The 18,543-nt window shown below is 45.0% G+C and overlaps 1 protein-coding gene across 2 annotated transcripts in view; it reads left to right on the top strand.

The window, feature by feature from the left end:
* Positions 1-10,421: 10,421 nt before the first annotated feature.
* Positions 10,422-18,543, top strand: part of SCN2B (sodium voltage-gated channel beta subunit 2) — a 35,209-nt gene continuing 27,087 nt past the window's right edge. For both annotated transcript variants that reach the window (XM_044278247.1, XM_044278248.1), the window contains exon 1: positions 10,422-10,588. In XM_044278247.1, the coding sequence (XP_044134182.1) occupies positions 10,522-10,588 (67 nt within the window). In that variant the 5' untranslated portion in view covers positions 10,422-10,521. The remainder of the gene's footprint in view (positions 10,589-18,543) is intronic.

Below are 18,543 nucleotides of genomic sequence, written 5' to 3'. Positions count from 1 at the left end.
GAAGAGACCGCAGAGCTCAAATAAGTTTTGCAGCTTATTTTTTTGCCTCGTCTATCAGTCACATGGCATTTCCGCAGGGCAGCCCCATACAAGTGAAAGGGGTTTAACTGCAATACAAAGCACAGCCACTATACTGTAATGACCGGCGTCACGCACAGGGAGGGAAAAGGGAAAGCCCTGCCCAAGGGAGAGGGAAAGGTGGTGACCCCTGACTCACCTTGCGGCTGGCACCTGACTGCCCTGACGTCCCTAGATGGGTTCCTCACCCGTGCAGCGATCACGTGCCTAAACCCTGGCTTTCCCTAAAATGAGCCCTAGATAGTGAACGGGCCGGTGGGATCGCTAGTCCGCACCACTGACACTAAGAGGGAAACACCAGGGAGAGGACAGACAATACAGACAAACATATAATCCCAGGTGGGCGACCACAGCAGACCACAAAAGGTCCCAACAGGGATCCGGAGGGATAACGTTCTGGACCAACAACCAGAGAACGCAGCAACACAGCTCCAGTGGGTCAGTATAGAAGTCCAGGCAGGAAGCTCTATATCTGGCAACCAGAGAAGTGTGAGAGGGGAATATAAGGAGGTTGGGAGTGCTGGACAAGGAACAGCTGAGGAGAAGGAGCTACGGATCCCTGAGTGAGCCAAAAAGGGTTGCAAAGCAAACCCAGAAAGCTACCATAAGGAAACAGCCCTATCTTACATAGAGCGCGCAGCCAACCGCTGCGACTTCCTGACCCCGGGTATAACGGAGTCAGGCGTGGTTCTTGACACCCTCGTGACAGTACCCCCCTCTCTACGAGGGGCCTCCGGACACTCAGGACCAGGTCTCTCAGGATGAGAGGCATGAAAAGCCCGAACTAGCCTGTCGGCGTTTACCTCAGACGCAGGAACCCACATTCTTTCCTCGGGACCGTAACCTCTCCAATGCACCAGATATTGAAGAGAGCGGCGGACCCGACGAGAATTAACAATTTTGGATATCTGAAACTCTAGATTACCATCCACAACAACAGGAGGGGGTGGCAGCGGTGACGGTTCTAGAGGTGGAACATATTTTTTGAGTAACGACTTATGAAAGACGTTATGGATTTTAAAAGTCTGAGGTAGCTCCAGGCGAAAAGCCACGGGGTTGATGATGGCTACAATTTTGTAAGGGCCAATGAACCTAGGACCCAGTTTCCAAGAGGGAACCTTTAATTTAATATTCCTAGTAGACAACCACACATAGTCATTCACTCCTAGGTCCGGACCTGGCGACCGTCTCTTATCAGCCATGCATTTGTATTTACCTCCCATATTTTTCAAGTTAGCTTGCACCTTCTGCCATACCGATGAAAGAGATGACGAAAACCGTTCCTCTTCGGGAACCCCAGAAGACCCCCCCTCTTTGAAAGTACAGAATTGGGGATGAAAACCATATGCACCAAGAAATGGTGACTTGCCAGTGGATTCCTGACGACGATTATTTATGGCAAACTCAGCTAACGGTAAATATGATGACCACAACTCTTGGTTTTCAGACACAAAACATCTTAGATATGTCTCAAGGTTTTGGTTGGTACGCTCAGTCTGTCCATTCGACTGAGGATGGAAAGCTGAGGAAAACGACAAGTGTACCCCCAAACGGGAACAAAAAGCTTTCCAAAATTTAGAAATAAACTGGGTACCCCGATCCGAAACAACATCGGAAGGGACCCCGTGAAGCTTCACGATTTCACTGATGAATACCTGAGCAAGAGTCTTAGCATTAGGTAGTGCGGGTAACGCAATGAAGTGTACCATTTTGCTAAACCTGTCCACTACTACCAAAATAACTGTTTTACCCGCAGACAAAGGTAAGTCAGTGATAAAATCCATTGACAGATGTGTCCATGGTCTATTGGGAATGACGAGTGGTAATAGAGACCCTGCAGGACGTGTATGCGAAACTTTTGCGCGCGCACAGGTAGAACAAGAAGACACAAAATCCAATACATCCTGACGCAACCTTGGCCACCAAAAACGACGAGACAATAGCTCCAAGGTTGCTTTACTACCCGGGTGCCCAGCAAGTGCCGAATTATGATGTTCCTTTAATAATTCGAAACGCAGGTTCAACGGTACAAACAATTTCTCTGAGGGGCAAGAGACCGGGGCGTCCCCCTGGGCCTCTAACACCTTCCCCTCCAGAGCAGAGTGTACCGCAGAAACAACCACTCCTCTTTGAAGAATGGGTACCGGATCACTCACATTACCCCCTCCAGGGAAACAACGAGATAGTGCATCAGCCTTGGTATTTTTGCCCCAGGACGATAGGTAATAACAAAGTTAAACCTGGTAAAAAATAGCGACCACCTAGCTTGTCTAGGAGTGAGACGCTTAGCTGATTCGAGGTACAGAAGATTTTTGTGGTCCGTAATCACAGTGACGGGGTGGACTGCCCCCTCTAAAAAGTGACGCCATTCTTCAAACGCTAGTTTAATAGCTAATAGTTCCCTATTGCCAATATCGTAGTTCTTTTCTGCTGCAGATAGTTTTTTAGAAAAGAAAGCACAAGGACGCCATTTGCCAGGAGACGGACCCTGAGACAGCACCGCCCCCACTCCCACCTCTGACGCATCGACTTCAACAATAAAAGGCTGAGAGACATCAGGTTGGACTAGTACAGGTGCCGAGGTAAACCTCTCTTTTAGAGAGGAAAAAGCAACTTTAGCGGCGTCAGACCATTTAGAAAAATCAGTCCCCTTCCTAGTCATGTCAGTAAGGGGTTTTACAATAACTGAATAATTTTTAATGAATTTCCTATAGAAATTCGCGAAGCCCAAGAACCGTTGCAGTGCTTTGAGGTTCTCAGGAAGATCCCAATCTAAAATTGCCTGGACCTTCCTAGGATCCATACGGAAACCTGAAGCAGATAAAAAATAACCTAGGAATTGTATCTCCTGAACGGCGAAGACACATTTTTCAATTTTAGCATATAATTTATTCGTCCGTAGGACCTGCAGTACTTGTCTGACATGCACCTCATGTGTTCTCAGATCAGACGAATAAATTAAAATATCATCTAGGTATATTACCACAAACCTGCCGATTAAGATGACTAAAAATGTCATTAACGAAATGTTGAAGACGGCAGGAGCATTGGTCAGACCGAAAGGCATAACTAGATTTTCATAATGCCCCTCAGGGGTGTTAAAAGCTGTCTTCCACTCATCCCCCTCCTTGATACGAATCAGATTGTAGGCCCCCCTAAGATCAAGTTTGGAGAACCACCTAGCACCCGCAATCTGGTTAAACAGGTCAGGAATGAGAGGAAGAGCGTATGGGTCTCGGATGGTTATCCGATTTAATTCGCGAAAATCTAGGCAAGGACGCAGACCCCCATCTTTCTTTACCATCAGCCTTGGTATTCTTTGCCCCAGGACGATAGGTAATAACAAAGTTAAACCTGGTAAAAAATAGCGACCACCTAGCTTGTCTAGGAGTGAGACGCTTAGCTGATTCGAGGTACAGAAATTTTTGTGGTCCGTAATCACAGTGACGGGGTGGACTGCCCCCTCTAAAAAGTGACGCCATTCTTCAAACGTTAGTTTAATAGCTAATAGTTCCCTATTGTCAATATCATAGTTCTTTTCTGCTGCAGATAGTTTTTTAGAAAAGAAAGCACAAGGACGCCATTTGCCAGGAGAAGGACCCTGAGACAGCACCGCCCCCACTCCCATCTCATATACACTATACTGTAATGACTGGCGTCACGCACAGGGAGGGAAAAGGGAAAGCCCTGCCCAAGGGAGAGGGAAAGGTGGTGACCCCTGACTCACCTTGCGGCTGGCACCTGACTGCCCTGACGTCCCTAGACGGGTTCCTCACCCGTGCGGCGATCACGTGCCTAAACCCTGGCTTTCCCTAAAATGAGCCCTAGATAGTGAACGGGCCGGTGGGATCGCTAGTCCGCACCACTGACACTAAGAGGGAAACACCAGGGAGAGGACAGACAATACAGACAAACACATAAACCCAGGTGGGCGACCACAGCAGACCACAAAGGTCCAACAGGGATCCGGAGGATAACACTCTGGAACAACAACCAGGATTCTCAGCTCCAGTGGGTCAGTATAGAAGTCCAGGCAGGAAGCTCTATATCTGGCAACCAGAGAAGTGTGAGAGGGGAATATAAGGAGGTTGGGAGTGCTGGACAAGGAACAGCTGAGGAGAAGAAGCTACGGATCCCTGAGTGAGCCAAAAAGGGTTACAAAGCAAATCCAGAAAGCTACCATAAGGAAACAGCCCTATCTTACATAGAGCCGCAGCCAACCGCTGCGACTTCCTGACCCCGGGTATAACGGAGTCAGGCGTGGTTCTTGACACCCTCGTGACATATACAATGTATGGCACTGTGCTCAAACGATCGACGAGGGTGCCGGGAGTCAGATTCCCCGCAAATCAGATATTGATGACTTAGGGTCCATACACCCGGCCGACACCCCCCATAGAACTGCCTATTCTTGTCCACAATTGCGGACAAGAATAGGACATGTTCTTTTTTTTGCGGAGCCCCCGACCGTAAATTCGGGGCCGAAGCCCGGAAGCTCGGGGGAGCGGCACGGAAATGTGCTGTCCGCATATTTTCTGTCCCCATAGAGAATGAATGGGTCCGCACCCATTCCACAAAATTGCGGAACGAATGCAGACCCATTTGCGGACGTGTGAATGGAGCCTTATCCTGAGGATGGGACGGGACAGAACTCCTAAAATAAATATTGATGGGCTGACATTTTAATTGGCAAACACAGATGAACTGCAGGGAAATAAATGTGAAAAACAGCTCTCACGTGCCTAATTAATTTGTAAAAATAAATTTGGCAAAAAACCAACAAAAAAACAGCATCTTAAGAAGTTAGAGGGGGTACCATATATGAGAGTACATCACATTAAATAGACACATAGATAGCATGATGTGAATCAGTCACAGGCCATTCATGAGTTAAATTTCTTGCTAATTCAGCTCTGGGCATAACCGTTTTCAAGAGGACTATTACTGCACATACTTCATCATTGGTCTCTAGAGAGTCTGGAAACCAACGTTCTGGAGTCTCCAGAGAGGACGTTCGATTTCATACTGTCTTCTATCCAGGGTATTCCTTTTATTGGCAAGATAAAGGGCTGGGGGGAGGGGAGAAAGGACCCATACCCAATAATGTCAACATGATGGGTCTAGTTATAGGCAAATAATATAATACTATATAATAACTATTCGTACATATTACTTTTATTACTATAACAAGGGGTTGTCCAGCCAATTACATTTTTTTTTTAAACCTGGCTCAGAAAGGTACAACATGAAAATTTATACTCACCTTATCTTTCCCAGAACATCCCCGTCTTGATGCTTCCCGAATCCCATGCTGGTCTTCTGATTGTTGGTCCCTCTTGACATGGCGGTGTGCTCCGCCAGCCAATAAGTAGCTGTGAAGTCCAGTGATTGGATGAGCAGTCACATTTCCTGTGTCAAGAGGCACCATGAAGTCGAGAATCAGTGGATCGTTGAGGTGAATATTACTTATCTTATTATTTTACACCATTCAGAGCCTTTTTTTTATTTGTCTTAACAACCCCTTCAAAGGGCTTGTCCCATGTTTATTATTTATTACTGTTATAAATTCCCAATCCATGGGTGTTGCTTGGGTCTCAAAAGAACTGGGGCCGAAGCCCCAATACATGTATGCCAAATTCTTTATCTGGCCCTACACCAAAGACAAATTTTGCCTACTGGGTGAATATTACTTTTTAAATTGCATTCAGCACTACCAAACATACAACTCAGTACAGCACCACAACATACCTTTATATTCGGTGGCATCCCCTCTGATTGTAGATGTTCTTTCCTTATCTTCTCCATTCTGCCCAGACCACAATGATGACTTTTTCCAACCAAATCTCATCTCTGCAGAGTTTACTACATAGACATCTTAGGTTCCATACTTTTCCATAATCCTCTCCAGTTTCTCAAGACAAACTCCACATCCTGGTGCTCCAACAATGTCACCCTGCTACTATCCTTAATACTGTGCTTGCTGTGCTCCTAAAAGTCCCCAAATACTATCATTCAGAGAAAATAGTGCCATACAGATAATCCCCCTGAATATACTAGTACCACACAAATAGTGCCCCTTCAATAATTATTGCTACACAGTGCCCTCAAAAATAATTGTGCCCAGCAATTAGTATATCTGACAGTAATAGTGCCACAAACATAGTGTCCTCCAAAATAATTTTGCCATGCCGACAGTAATTATGCCCATTAAGTGGTTTTGACATATAGATAGTGCCAAGCAGTGATGCCAGGAATAATAGGACTAAGCAAAGTGCGCTCAATAGTTATAGTGCTCCCTTAAAGGTCTTCCAAAAGTTACTGTACAAGGGTGACCCCCCCCCCCATAGTGATATTGTTCCTAAAAAGACCACAAAGAGTAATAATTCTCTCCCACAATGTCCTTATTAGTAATTATGCCCCTATGGTGCCCCAATAGTTGTAATGCTCCTCCAGAGTTCCCCATTAGTAGGAGTGCCCTCTATATAGTGTGCCCGATAATAATAATTTCCCCAGTTGTAATGATGCTGCTATAAAGTCCATAGCACTAACAATGTTCCCCTTAGGACCACCCAGTAGTAATAAAGCCCTCCATAGTGCCCCTAGTAGCAGTAAAGCCCCTAGAGTTGCCCCAGTAGAAATAAAGCTGCACATAGCACCCCCAATAGTATTAAAGCCCCTTAGTGGTGCCTCCAGTAATAATAAAGCCCCCAGGTAGTCCACCCGGTAGTATTTATGCCCCCTATAGTGCGCAAGTAGTAAAAAAGCCACTCATAGTCTCACCTGTCATATTAATACACCCTATAATGGCCCCAGTAGTGCAGACCCCAGAATACCAAAAAAAGGAATTACTCACCTGACTCCCATTCCATGCCACCACCTGTGATACGGTGCAAGCCACAAGCCTCTTCTGGCCTGAGCTTCCTGCATCCTGTTGCAGTGAATATAACAATTTTAACAAGCCACATCTTCCATGTCCATGTTACCATTTGTGTCTGCCCTTAGTAAGACCCTACGAGGACATTCTTCAGAGTGCCAGTGAATGCTTGTACAGTATTAAAGCAGAAGTTGTTTCACCCAAATATGCGCCAGCTCAAACAATGTGTATCAGCCACAAACGAGGCAGCCTGGCGACACATGTTATCTGTGTGGAGAACAGATTAGGGTTCCTCACAACCCGAGGGGTTCTCTGGGCTGAAGGTATTTGGTAACTGCTCATTTAGAGGATTTCATATAAGAAATATCACAGTTCCATGTAAGTACCATGGACAGGGAATGTGTGAAACTATGAGGACAGAGAAAAAGTCAGACCGACCTTGTGACTGTCAAAACAATTGCCACCATACTGGAGATTTTGCTGTGTTGCTTGTAATATTTCCCCTTAGAAAAACTAAAAACAAATGTAATTTTTTTGTGTTTTTTTAAAATCATTTATTAGTCTCAGCCTAAAAAGACAATTGAAAAGCAACACATTTCAATCGGAAATAAGAAAAGGTTGACACCCAGCTGTCCTATAAATCCTGAACATTAGACAGGGATAATGCTTGCTGAACTTCTCATCCTGAATTCTGCAAACTCTGGCCAACCAGTCCCCATGGGAGCTATAGGAAGCCATACTGTTTGATATTCAGGTTTGAACTGAATTTTTCAGGAAGCCTCAAGGACTTCATGTGAACACTCTTTAAAGGGAATCTGTCACCAGTTTTGACCCCTCAAAGCTGCTGACAAGTGCTATATATGTGATGAGGGAAGCAGTGTAAGCATTTCTGAGTTGATGGTTATGCAAGTTGCATGACTGAAAGATCCAACTTTTAACACCCTCATTCCATGTTTGCATGCAACATGGAGGAGGCAGTAGTCCTGTCATGTTGAGTGCCCTGGGCCCTTTGCACTGAACTGTTCCCAACCCTTCCCCTTCACTCCGAGTGATGGCTCTAGCGGTCTCCTGATTGGACATTACTGCCATCACTCAGATCATAAGGGAGGGGTTGAAGAAGTGCAGTGGTCAGGTTTGGGGTGATCTAAACACTACATGGGGTCCCCTGGACACCATTGAGTTATCACCACATGTTGCTGCTCTATGGAGGGGATGGTAAGACATGGTGCACCCCAATGGGAAATAAGTCCAGAGAGGCAGGGTCTTCAGTAAACCAGTGTGCTTTTTTACTGGAGGAACTCATGTGCAAACGATAGAGGCAAGGCATAGGGTTGGTTTCTCCAGTCTCCGTCTTGACAGAAGAAGGTTCCGTGCTGAGGAAAGTTCTGAGCTAGCTGTCCCTTTGTCTCTCACAAGGCTGATAAATGGATGGTAGCCCAGGGTCTGGCTGGCTCCCTAGTCAAAGGGCTGGTGACCCAGGGTGTCTGGCAGAGTAATCCTGTCTCAGTGTATTCTTCTGGTCACTCCTCCAGTCTGACAGAGTCTCTCCTACTGAACACCAGTCAGTATCTGCAGGCAACTAGGTGCTCTGACTGATCTCATTTTATAATGTTTCTAGCTGAACTAGAACCTTCTAATGTGGGGAGGAGGTAGAGTGGAGAAGCACAGCCTAATAGAAACATTGTTTCAATTTCAGTCTGCCTTTTAGATTTGTCTTGAGCCTCAATTCAAGTCAATGGGAATGACTAAGCAGTTTTCAGACATACAACAGTCTAGACAGAGGTAAACCGGACAATTATAAGGTGACTGTGTCTGTTTTTTCCCCTCCAAAACTTCTCTTATAGTAACTGTGGAAAATTCCTAACTTATCAGTGCAAAGTCTTTCAGTATTAGGGTACTTTCACACTAGCGGCAGGGGACTCTGGCAGGCTTTTCCGGTGGGTGAACAGCCTGTTGGATCCGTCCTGCCGCTAGTTCACGTGTGCCCCGGACTTCAACTCCGTCCCCATTGACTAGAATGGAGGCGGGGGTGGAGTTCCGGTGGCAGCACGGCAGCGCACGCCGAGAAGCAGCCAGACTAAAAGTACTGCATGCAGTACTTTTAGTCCGGCCGCCTCTCAGCATCTGCTTTCGCCGGAACTCTGCCCCCACCCCCATTATAGTCAATGGGGACGGAGCGGCAGTCCGGGGGCACACGTGAACTAGCGGCAGGACGGATCCGACAGGCTGTTCACCTGCTGGAACAGCCTGCCGGAGTCCCCTGCCGCTAGTGTGAAACTAGCCTTAGCTGGCTGTGTTTTAAACCTTTCCACAGTGCAGTGCAATAACAGTGTAAATAAACAGGATATATTACAATGAACATATAAAATGCAGTTCAACAACATAAAACATACATAAAGTGTAAACAACGGCATAAATCACAGTGTGAATTAAGCCTTCAAAGTGCAATAAAGTAGTGAGCTGATGGTTTTGCACAGAAGCAATAGGGGCAAATTTTCGCAAATACCCTTGCATCAGGTCACTACACAAGCGCTCAGTGCAGACAGGCGGGTGCACTCAGCATGATGGGACCACCTCCATGGCACTTGCAATTGAGTTGCTGGAGGGATTAGAAGTTGGATTTCTCCGTCATGCAAAAATGCAGTCACCTCTCCCCTGGAATGCTTACACTGTCCTCTCCGTCACCTACAGTATACAGCACTGTCAGCAGTTTTGAAGGGTCAGAAGCACTAAAAGACTCAGTTTAAAATGCTTTTTCCTAAATGCATTACGTTTGTTAAAAATCTCCGTCTGCAGTTCAGCTCAATGGAATTAATATTTCATAATCCTGGAACAGATAATTGATCCCCGGTTAGACAGTCCTTCCAGGTATCCAGTGTGTTGAAGCAGGACGAGCAGGCTCCTCTCATTTGTAAAAATAAAGAAATAAATAATCAGCGCGCCCATTTAAATGTATGCATGCAATTTTACTATAGACCATTTGTTACTTTTATGAAGTTTTATTTCTACAGGTTGATCAACCCCTAGCATACTGCGGCATCATATGCTGATCAGGACTCTGGGAAAGCTGGGTGATTTCTTCTTGCATGGTTCTCTATGCATTCTGTGCTAGTTACCGTATGTAGAGGGAGCCAAATAATGCAAAGAAAGGTGATGTGGACTTAATATTAGGAAGCAGAATGGAGCACTCAAGAAATTCCTGTAAAATACGGTATATGGAGAAATAGGAGAAATATGAAAGGCAGAGAAGGCTAGTTCACATACATTCAGAGACAGGTAAAAATTTACGATATCTGTCTAATAAAAAAAAAACATAAAGACATGAGAGTCAGATTATTTTTTTTTTTCGCCCTTCTGCATCCTTCCAGGAAATCCACCAACCATAAAACCAAGCGTTCCCACCCCCCACTCCCTCCTCGCAACCCTCCTGCAATTCTGCTGCAGCCGGAGATCCGGCCATATTGAGTTTACAGTTCTGTCAGAGCTGCATCATCGAGGGGAAAATCACATTATATAAATAGATATATTCCAGGACAGCAGCCGGAGACCCCCCTCACCCCTCCCAGGCCATGGGCAGGAGAGAGCGCCCAACAGCCCCTGGGCTAGGCTTGGTAACACTGGCACTCAGCCTCCTGGGTAAGTTGTATGGCCAGTTCTGCATGCACAGCTGGGTATACATCTGCCGCAATGCACTTCCACCCTCTACACACTCCACGGTAACCCTTTCACTGCCAGCTGGGGGTAAATGACGCCCGTACATACAGCATATAAATAATAATAATAATAATAATAAAAAAAGCAATAGAAGGATGAAAAATGATTGCAAAAAAATAAAAAAATAAAACCATTGCGTCAGCATCGAACACTGCATTCTGTCAGAGTGGGGGACGATAGGATGAGCCTCAGTTAAATGACTGCATATATTGTAGGATTATTTACCATCAACCTGGGATATCTACCCGTTATTATTGGTCGGATATACCCCAGGTCAACTTTATATGTCTGACCTAATTCTAGCAATGCTTAGAAAATCATGCAGGGGGGGATTAATGGGGACTGACAATCAGTGGAAGCTGATGGATAAAATACAGGATTTTTTAAAAGGAAGGAAAATTTGGCTTGCTTCAGGGGATCCTGTGAGATGCAATTCCCTGACGCAAGGAGCAAGGGCATGAATACAAGATTACAACATTTCATAGATAAGGGGCACCAGATCAAGGACCATTTATGTGAAGTGATTAGTGGCCCAAGGGGAATGATAATGGCTATTTGTAGTGGTAAATGGTTTGTAAGAATGGCCGTAGATGTATTGTACATGTTCATAGAGTAGAAAATGACTGCAGTCACATCTAGATATGATCACAGGGCCAGTCATACGAGGAATTGTTACAGTATATCAATACACGTAATCAACGATGATAACCATGGTATTGCATTAGGACATTATTTCCTATAGGACCCAATAAGAGCTCATGCACACGTCCGTAGCCGTTTTTGCGGTCCGCATATTGTGGATCCACAAAACATGGATACCGGCCATGTACGTTCTGCATTTTGTAGACCGGAACGTCTGGATCATAATAGAACTGTCCTATCGTTGTCCATAATGCCACAGAACGGACATACGGATGTGGACATCACATCTTTTGCGGCCCCATTAAAGTGAATGGGTCCGCATTCAATCCGCAAAAAATGCGGATCGGATGCAGAAAAATAATACATTTGTATGCATGAGCCCTAAGTATCATATAAAGAATACCGTTAAATATAACTACCCACCCCCATATGACTTACTATATATATATATATATATATATGTATGTAGGGAAAACTCTTTAAGATAAGCACCCAGAATTGCATTGAAACGTGGTCTCCTAGAGGGATGGTCTTCTCAAAGAAGAAGGTCAGTAGTATACCAGGGATGGTGGAACTTAAAATCTGTCACAGGATATCTGCTCTGGATAAGGGGATGTTTTTTTCAAAGAAGATGGCCATTAGGTAGACCAGAGATCCCCAACCTGTGGCCCCCCAGCTGTTAGAAAACTACAACTCCCGGACAGCCTACAGCTATTAGGGCATGATGGTAGTTTGGCAACAGCTGGAGGGCCGCAGGTTGAGCATCCCTGATGTAGACTATATGGTGGAACTGAATGTCTATCACAGGACATCTGGTCTGGATAGGGGGGTGGTCTTCTCAAAGAAGATGGTCAGTATGAAGACTATGTAGTGGAACTAAACATCTGTCAAAGGACATCTGGTCTGGTTAAGGGGGTGGTCTTCTCAAAGAATATGGCCAATAGTATACATAATATGTGGGAACCTAAAATCTGTTACAGGACATCTGGTCTGGATAAGGGGATGGTCTTCTCAAAGAAGATGGCCAGTATGTAGACTATATGGTAGAACTGAATGTCTGTCACAGGACATTTGGTCTGGATAGGGGGGTGGTCTTCTCAAAGAAGATGGCCAATAGTATACATAATATATGGGGGAATGGAAAATCCATCTAGTCTGGATAAAGAGGGTGGTCTTCTCAAATAAGATGGCCCGTATGAAGACTATATGGTGGAACTGAAGTCTGCCACAGGACATCTGATTGGAAAAGAGGCTGACATAATTGGCCTTTGCATACAGGAATCCCTGGGGGATGAGATGGCCGAGCTCTCAGTGACTAGTCGTGTAAGGTATCCTAACAGTTTGGGATTATATAATGCTAAGTCCTATTAGCATCTAAAGAAGACAACATGCCACATCCAGTAAAACTATTCCCCCCTTGCCTTCTACCTTAATGCAGCCAGCCCCCCTCCCTCCTCATCCCGTTAACTTGACTCAGCAGAGTAGATATTGATCCTGTAATAATGGAGTTACCCTTGCCATTCCGGTAAACAGGATTGACTGCAGTGCCATACGTGTCCACTAGAGGAATCTTAACCCCCTCTAACTCCATTCACTCTGCAATGTGACCTGCACAGTGCACCAGATGCTGGTCCAGGATATACCCGCAGTGCACCAACCATAGAGGAAACACAGATCTATGGGGGGGTAGGGGGTGGGGGGGGGGGGGAATCTGCAAAGGAAAGTAAAAGAGAGTTAGAGATCCATGCAAGGCGGGAGAAGAGTTTCTGTAATCATTTATGGGAACCTATAAATTAGCCATGGATGCAATTAGTAGAGAAATAAGTGCTTCACTTTACAATTAATGCAAAAAAAACAAACAAAAAAACTGAATGATCACAACTGTATAAAAATGAATGAATGCTGTAATCACAGATATCAGGCAGTTTCTGCATGTAGGCACTATGGATTATTGGCTTGTAAGCGGAGACACATTTCATGTAAATGGTTTGAGAAATTGTCCTCAGGTGAGCATTGACCATGGATGCTGAAAGTAGACCCTCTAAGGCAGGGATGCTCAACCTGCGGCTCTCCAGCTGTTGCAAAACTACAATTCCCAGCATGCCCTAATAGCTGTAGGCTGTCCAGGCATAGTGGGAGTTGTAGTTTTTTGGAGGGCCGCAGGTTGGGCATCCCTGCTTTAAGGTAACAAACTACATTTTAGGGTACGGCCACACGGTCAGGTTTCTGCATTTGGTTTTGGAAACCAAAGCCAGGAGTCAATTTAAAAAAAGAGGAGAAGTCGTATCTGTCCTTTATACTTTCTCTCCTCTTAGGATTCGCTCCTGATATTGGCCTCTAAAACTGCGTCAGGAAACCTGACTGTGTGGTCGTACCCTAAGGGGTCTTCTGCTTTTAGTTAAATAAAGCTTTATCACTGTATATAGGAAAAGTTCTAAAGCTTTCATAAATACTTGATATTTTAATGCCTGAAAGTTTTCAAGATATGTGTTTGCTGTGTGTGAATGAGGACAAGGTTTACGTTCAGAGGCAGAACAACCTGTACTTAGGCTACTTTCACATCTTCGTTGTTTACTGGATCCGGCAGAGATCAGCAAAAACGTTTCCGTTACTGATAATGCAGTACGCCACCCTGCAGGGTGAGGCGAATGGTGAGGTCACAGGGGTAGTTACTAACCGAGGGTAGTTATAGTACTCACAGTCTTTTATGTACCCTGGGCAGACGTACAGCAGTGATGGAGAGGCTGGCACAGGGGGCCTCTGGGGCACTCTCTGTGTATAGGGACCAGGCCAGATGGTAGGTAAGGTGCCCTGGATGTTGCAGGTTTGTTTAATGTGCCGGTGGCAAGATCCCTTTAAATTCGTGACGCCAGTGCCGGTAACGGTGGCACACCGATTGATGATAGTAATAATGGAGGAACACACGTTGCAGTGAACCAAAACTTCATTTTTACTGGAACAGTTAACTATTTACAGTCTTTTGGTAAAGTTCCATATGTCAGCAGCAGTCACAAGCAGGCTTATACAAATGGCAGGCACAATGTTCTTGCAAGATACTCAGAAGGCTACACTTACAGATCAGGCTGCACTTTTCCTCTAAATCCTGTCTGTCTTTATCCCAAGGCCCGTATGCCCTATTGCTGGCTTTATCCTTGGTTAGGGAAAACTTCCTCAGGTATATATCTCCTTGCTTTCAATATATCCTTCTGCCCTTCATCTCTCTGGTTCAGCTGGAAACACTTTTGCTCTGCTCTGCACTTGTTATAGGAACTTCAGGTTTCTCAGGAGGTAGCCTCTTCTCCTGGTGGCAAACTAGAAGCCTGGGCTGTCTAGCTGCATGTCAGAAGCTCACTTCTGACTCTACACAGACTCCTGACTGACTTTCCCTGAGCTGGGCCTGACTATAAATACTAGGGGTTCCCTAGCTCCCTCTACTGTCTAGGAGGAGGAACTACACCCTAACAGGCCTGAACCACAGATAACAGGGAAAATACACATAAAAACATAGCAATATACATTAAAATGTAATGTAAAATACAATGCCACTGTTCCACAAGAGGTGGAGAACAACGTGGCCCAATTGACCCTTGTGTAGTGCCCACATTTACCTAGTGGGACACTACAATAATACAACCATCTGCATCTGTTCTGAATGGATCCAGTTATATTATCCCTAAAATGACCAAGATGGATTCGGCACTAAAATCATTGTAGGTCAATGGGCGCCAGATCCGTTTTCTTTTGTCTTACATTGTGTTTCATGCCGGATCCCTCTTGATCAGTCTCCCATGGCACACACAAAAACGCTGCTTGCAGTGTATTTATGTCCGGCATGGGAACGCAACCGAACAGAACATAATGCATGCTGGTGCGCCTGGTTTCCGTTCAGTTCAGTCCCCATTCACAATGAATGGAGACAAAACTAAAGCGTTTTCCTCCAGTTTTGAGACCCTATGACAGATCTCAATACCAGAAAGGAAAACGCAGATGTGAAAGTAGCCTTAGGCCTCGTTCACATCACCGTTTCTCCTTTCCGTTCTCCGGCTCTGTTGAGGAGCAGGAGAACGGAAAGGACGGATTCTGCAGATAATTGAGACATAACTGAGCGTAATGGAGGCTAAAGACCCCATAGACTATAATGGGGTCCGTTAGGTGTCCGCTCAGAACATGATTTTTGAGCGGCGATGAAAGTCCTGCATCCTTTCGTCTCCGCTCAAAAAAATCATGTTCTGAGCGGACACTGAACGGACCCCATTATAGTCTATGGGGTCTTTAGGCTCCGTTACGCTCAGTTAGGTCTCAGTTATCTGCAGAATCTGTCCTTTACGTTCTCCTGCTCCTCAACAGAGCCGGAGAACAGAAAGGAGAAACGGTGATGTGAACGAGGCCTTAGCCAGTCCTGTCCTCAGCTGACAAGTGGATACAATTGTATCCAGTCTAGACAATGATCTGTGAGCTGCAGTATACAATGTAGCAAACTGCAGATGTGTTCAGCTCACAGGTGTACTTTGGGGAGAGAGTGCCTCAGTCAGCAAGAAATGTGCAGTGCAAACATATTGATGACCTATTCTCGGGATAGGTCATCAATATCAGATTGGCAAGGTCGGATACCGGCCCTGTGCATTCCACATTTTGCGGACCGCACATGGCCGACCCTATGATACAAATGCCTATTGTTGTGATAGACAAGCTCTATCTTTTTTGCGGGAACGCGGAACGGAATTTCGGATGCGGACAGCACATGGTGTGCTATCCTCATCTTTTGTGGCCCCCACTGAAAATGAATGGTTCCGCAAAATTGCGGAACAGATGCGAAGCCAAAACTACGAGCGTGTGAATGGACCCTAAAGAGGTATCTAAGTTATTTAAAAAAGTCAGCATTTGCCAAATCAGCATTTGTGATAAAATAATAAATCACCAACATTTTACCGCACCACTGCTGCTCCGATCCTCCCTGTCGGGCTGCGTTCAAAGGTATACAGGCACCTTACTGGTGCAGCCAAGAAGATGACATAATGGTTGCAGCAGCAGGGAGGATTGGAGAAGCAGTGCTAGAAGTGCAGGGGGATGAAATGAGTGTATACACTTTTTATTTTATTTTATCTTTTTAAATAATCAGGACAATCCCTTTAATGCATTACACTACTTATCTTGTGCTGATCTTGAGGCTCTGCTTGTACAGGTCCTTCTAAAAAAATTAGCATATTGTGATAAAGTTCATTATTTTCTGTAATGTACTGATAAACATTAGACTTTCATATATTTTAGATTCATTACACACAACTGAAGTAGTTCAAGCCTTTTATTGTTTTAATATTGATGATTTTGGCATACAGCTCATGAAAACCCAAAATTCCTATCTAAAAAATTTTGCATATTTCATCCGACCAATAAAAAAAAGTGTTTTTAATACAAAAAAAGTCAACCTTCAAATAATTATGTTCAGTTCTGCACTCAATACTTGGTCGGGAATCCTTTTGCAGAAATGACTGCTTCAATGCGGTGTGGCATGGAGGCAATAAGCCTGTGGCACTGCTGAGGTGTTATGGAGGCCCAGGATGCTTCGATAGCGGCCTTAAGCTCATCCAGAGTGTTGGGTCTTGCGTCTCTCAACTTTCCCAATATCCCACAGATTCTCTATGGGGTTCAGGTCAGGAGAGTTGGCAGGCCAATTGAGCACAGTAATACCATGGTCAGTAAACCATTTACCAGTGGTTTTGGCACTGTGAGCAGGTGCCAGGCCGTGCTGAAAAATGAAATCTTCATCTCCATAAAGCTTTTCAGCAGATGGAAGCATGAAGTGCTCCAAAATCTCCTGATAGCTAGCTGCATTGACCCTGCCCTTGATAAAACACAGTGGACCAACACCAGCAGCTGACATGGCACCCCAGACCATCACTGACTGTGGGGACTTGACACTGGACTTCAGGCATTTTGGCATTTCCCTCTCCCCAGTCTTCCTCCAGACTCTGGCACCTTGATTTTCGAATGACATGCAAAATTTGCTTTCATCCGAAAAAAGTACTTTGGACCACTGAGCAACAGTCCAGTGCTGCTTCTCTGTAGCCCAGGTCAGGCGCTTCTGCCGCTGTTTCTGGTTCAAAAGTGGCTTGACCTGGGGAATGCGGAACCTGTAGCCCATTTCCTGCACACGCCTGTACACGGGGGCTCTGGATGTTTCTACTCCAGACTCAGTCCACTGCTTCCACAGGTCCCCCAAGGTCTGGAATCGGTCCTTCTCCACAATCTTCCTCAGGGTCCGGTCACCTCTTCTCGTTGGGCAGCGTTTTCTGCCACACTTTTTCCTTCCCACAGACTTCCCACTGAGGTGCCTTGATACAGCACTCTGGGAACAGCCTATTCGTTCAGAAATTTCTTTCTGTGTCTTACCCTCTTGCTTGAGGGTGTCAATGATGGCCTTCTGGACAGCAGTCAGGTCGGCAGTCTTACCCATGATTGCGGGTTTGAGTAATGAACCAGGCTGGGAGTTTTTAAAAGCCTCAGGAATCTTTTGCAGGTGTTTAGAGTTAATTAGTTGATTCAGATGATTAGGTTAATAGCTCGTTTAGAGAACCTTTTCATGATATGCTAATTTTTTTAGATAGGGAATTTGGGGTTTTCATGAGCTGTATGCCAAAATCATCAATATTAAAACAATAAAAGGCTTGAACTACTTCAGTTGGTGAGTAATGAATCTAAAATATATGAAAGTCTAATGTTTATCAGTACAGAAAATAATGAACTTTATCACATTATGCTAATGTTTTTTAGAAGGACCTGTATTGTAGTCCATAGCTGCATTCAAGCTCTGTGGGCTTCAGAGATGACATCTTCCAGTATTGTATGTATGTAGCTTTTTGTTCCTGAGAAGTTAAAAGACTGTGGACACGTTTGACCTAGGAAAAAAAACATATTTGCATCTGTTAGTTAAAAAAAAAGTTGCAAGTGTCAGGCTGCAATCTTCATTCCTCCTTTCTTTCTCAGACCCTCTGATATTCAGTTTGCAACCTACTCCTAGTTTCAGACGTATTTTTTTCAAGTGAATGTGTCCCTAGTCCTACCAATGATGCAGGCTGTATGTAAGATGTGTGTGTCCAGGGTGCTGCTGTCTTCACTAGCTCACCTGTATCTGCACAGCTTCATTCCATTACTGCTTTCTCCTTCTACAGCCCATGAGAGATTTTCCTTGTGGTGATATTAGATAAGTGTTATTTTTGTACTGAGTGTGGATCAGT

The sequence above is a fragment of the Bufo gargarizans genome, chromosome 2 (genome assembly GCF_014858855.1).
Source record: "Bufo gargarizans isolate SCDJY-AF-19 chromosome 2, ASM1485885v1, whole genome shotgun sequence".
NCBI lineage: Eukaryota > Metazoa > Chordata > Amphibia > Anura > Bufonidae > Bufo > Bufo gargarizans.
The sequence above is the reverse complement of the archived record's forward strand: the minus strand, read 5'-3'. Positions and strand labels throughout refer to the sequence as shown.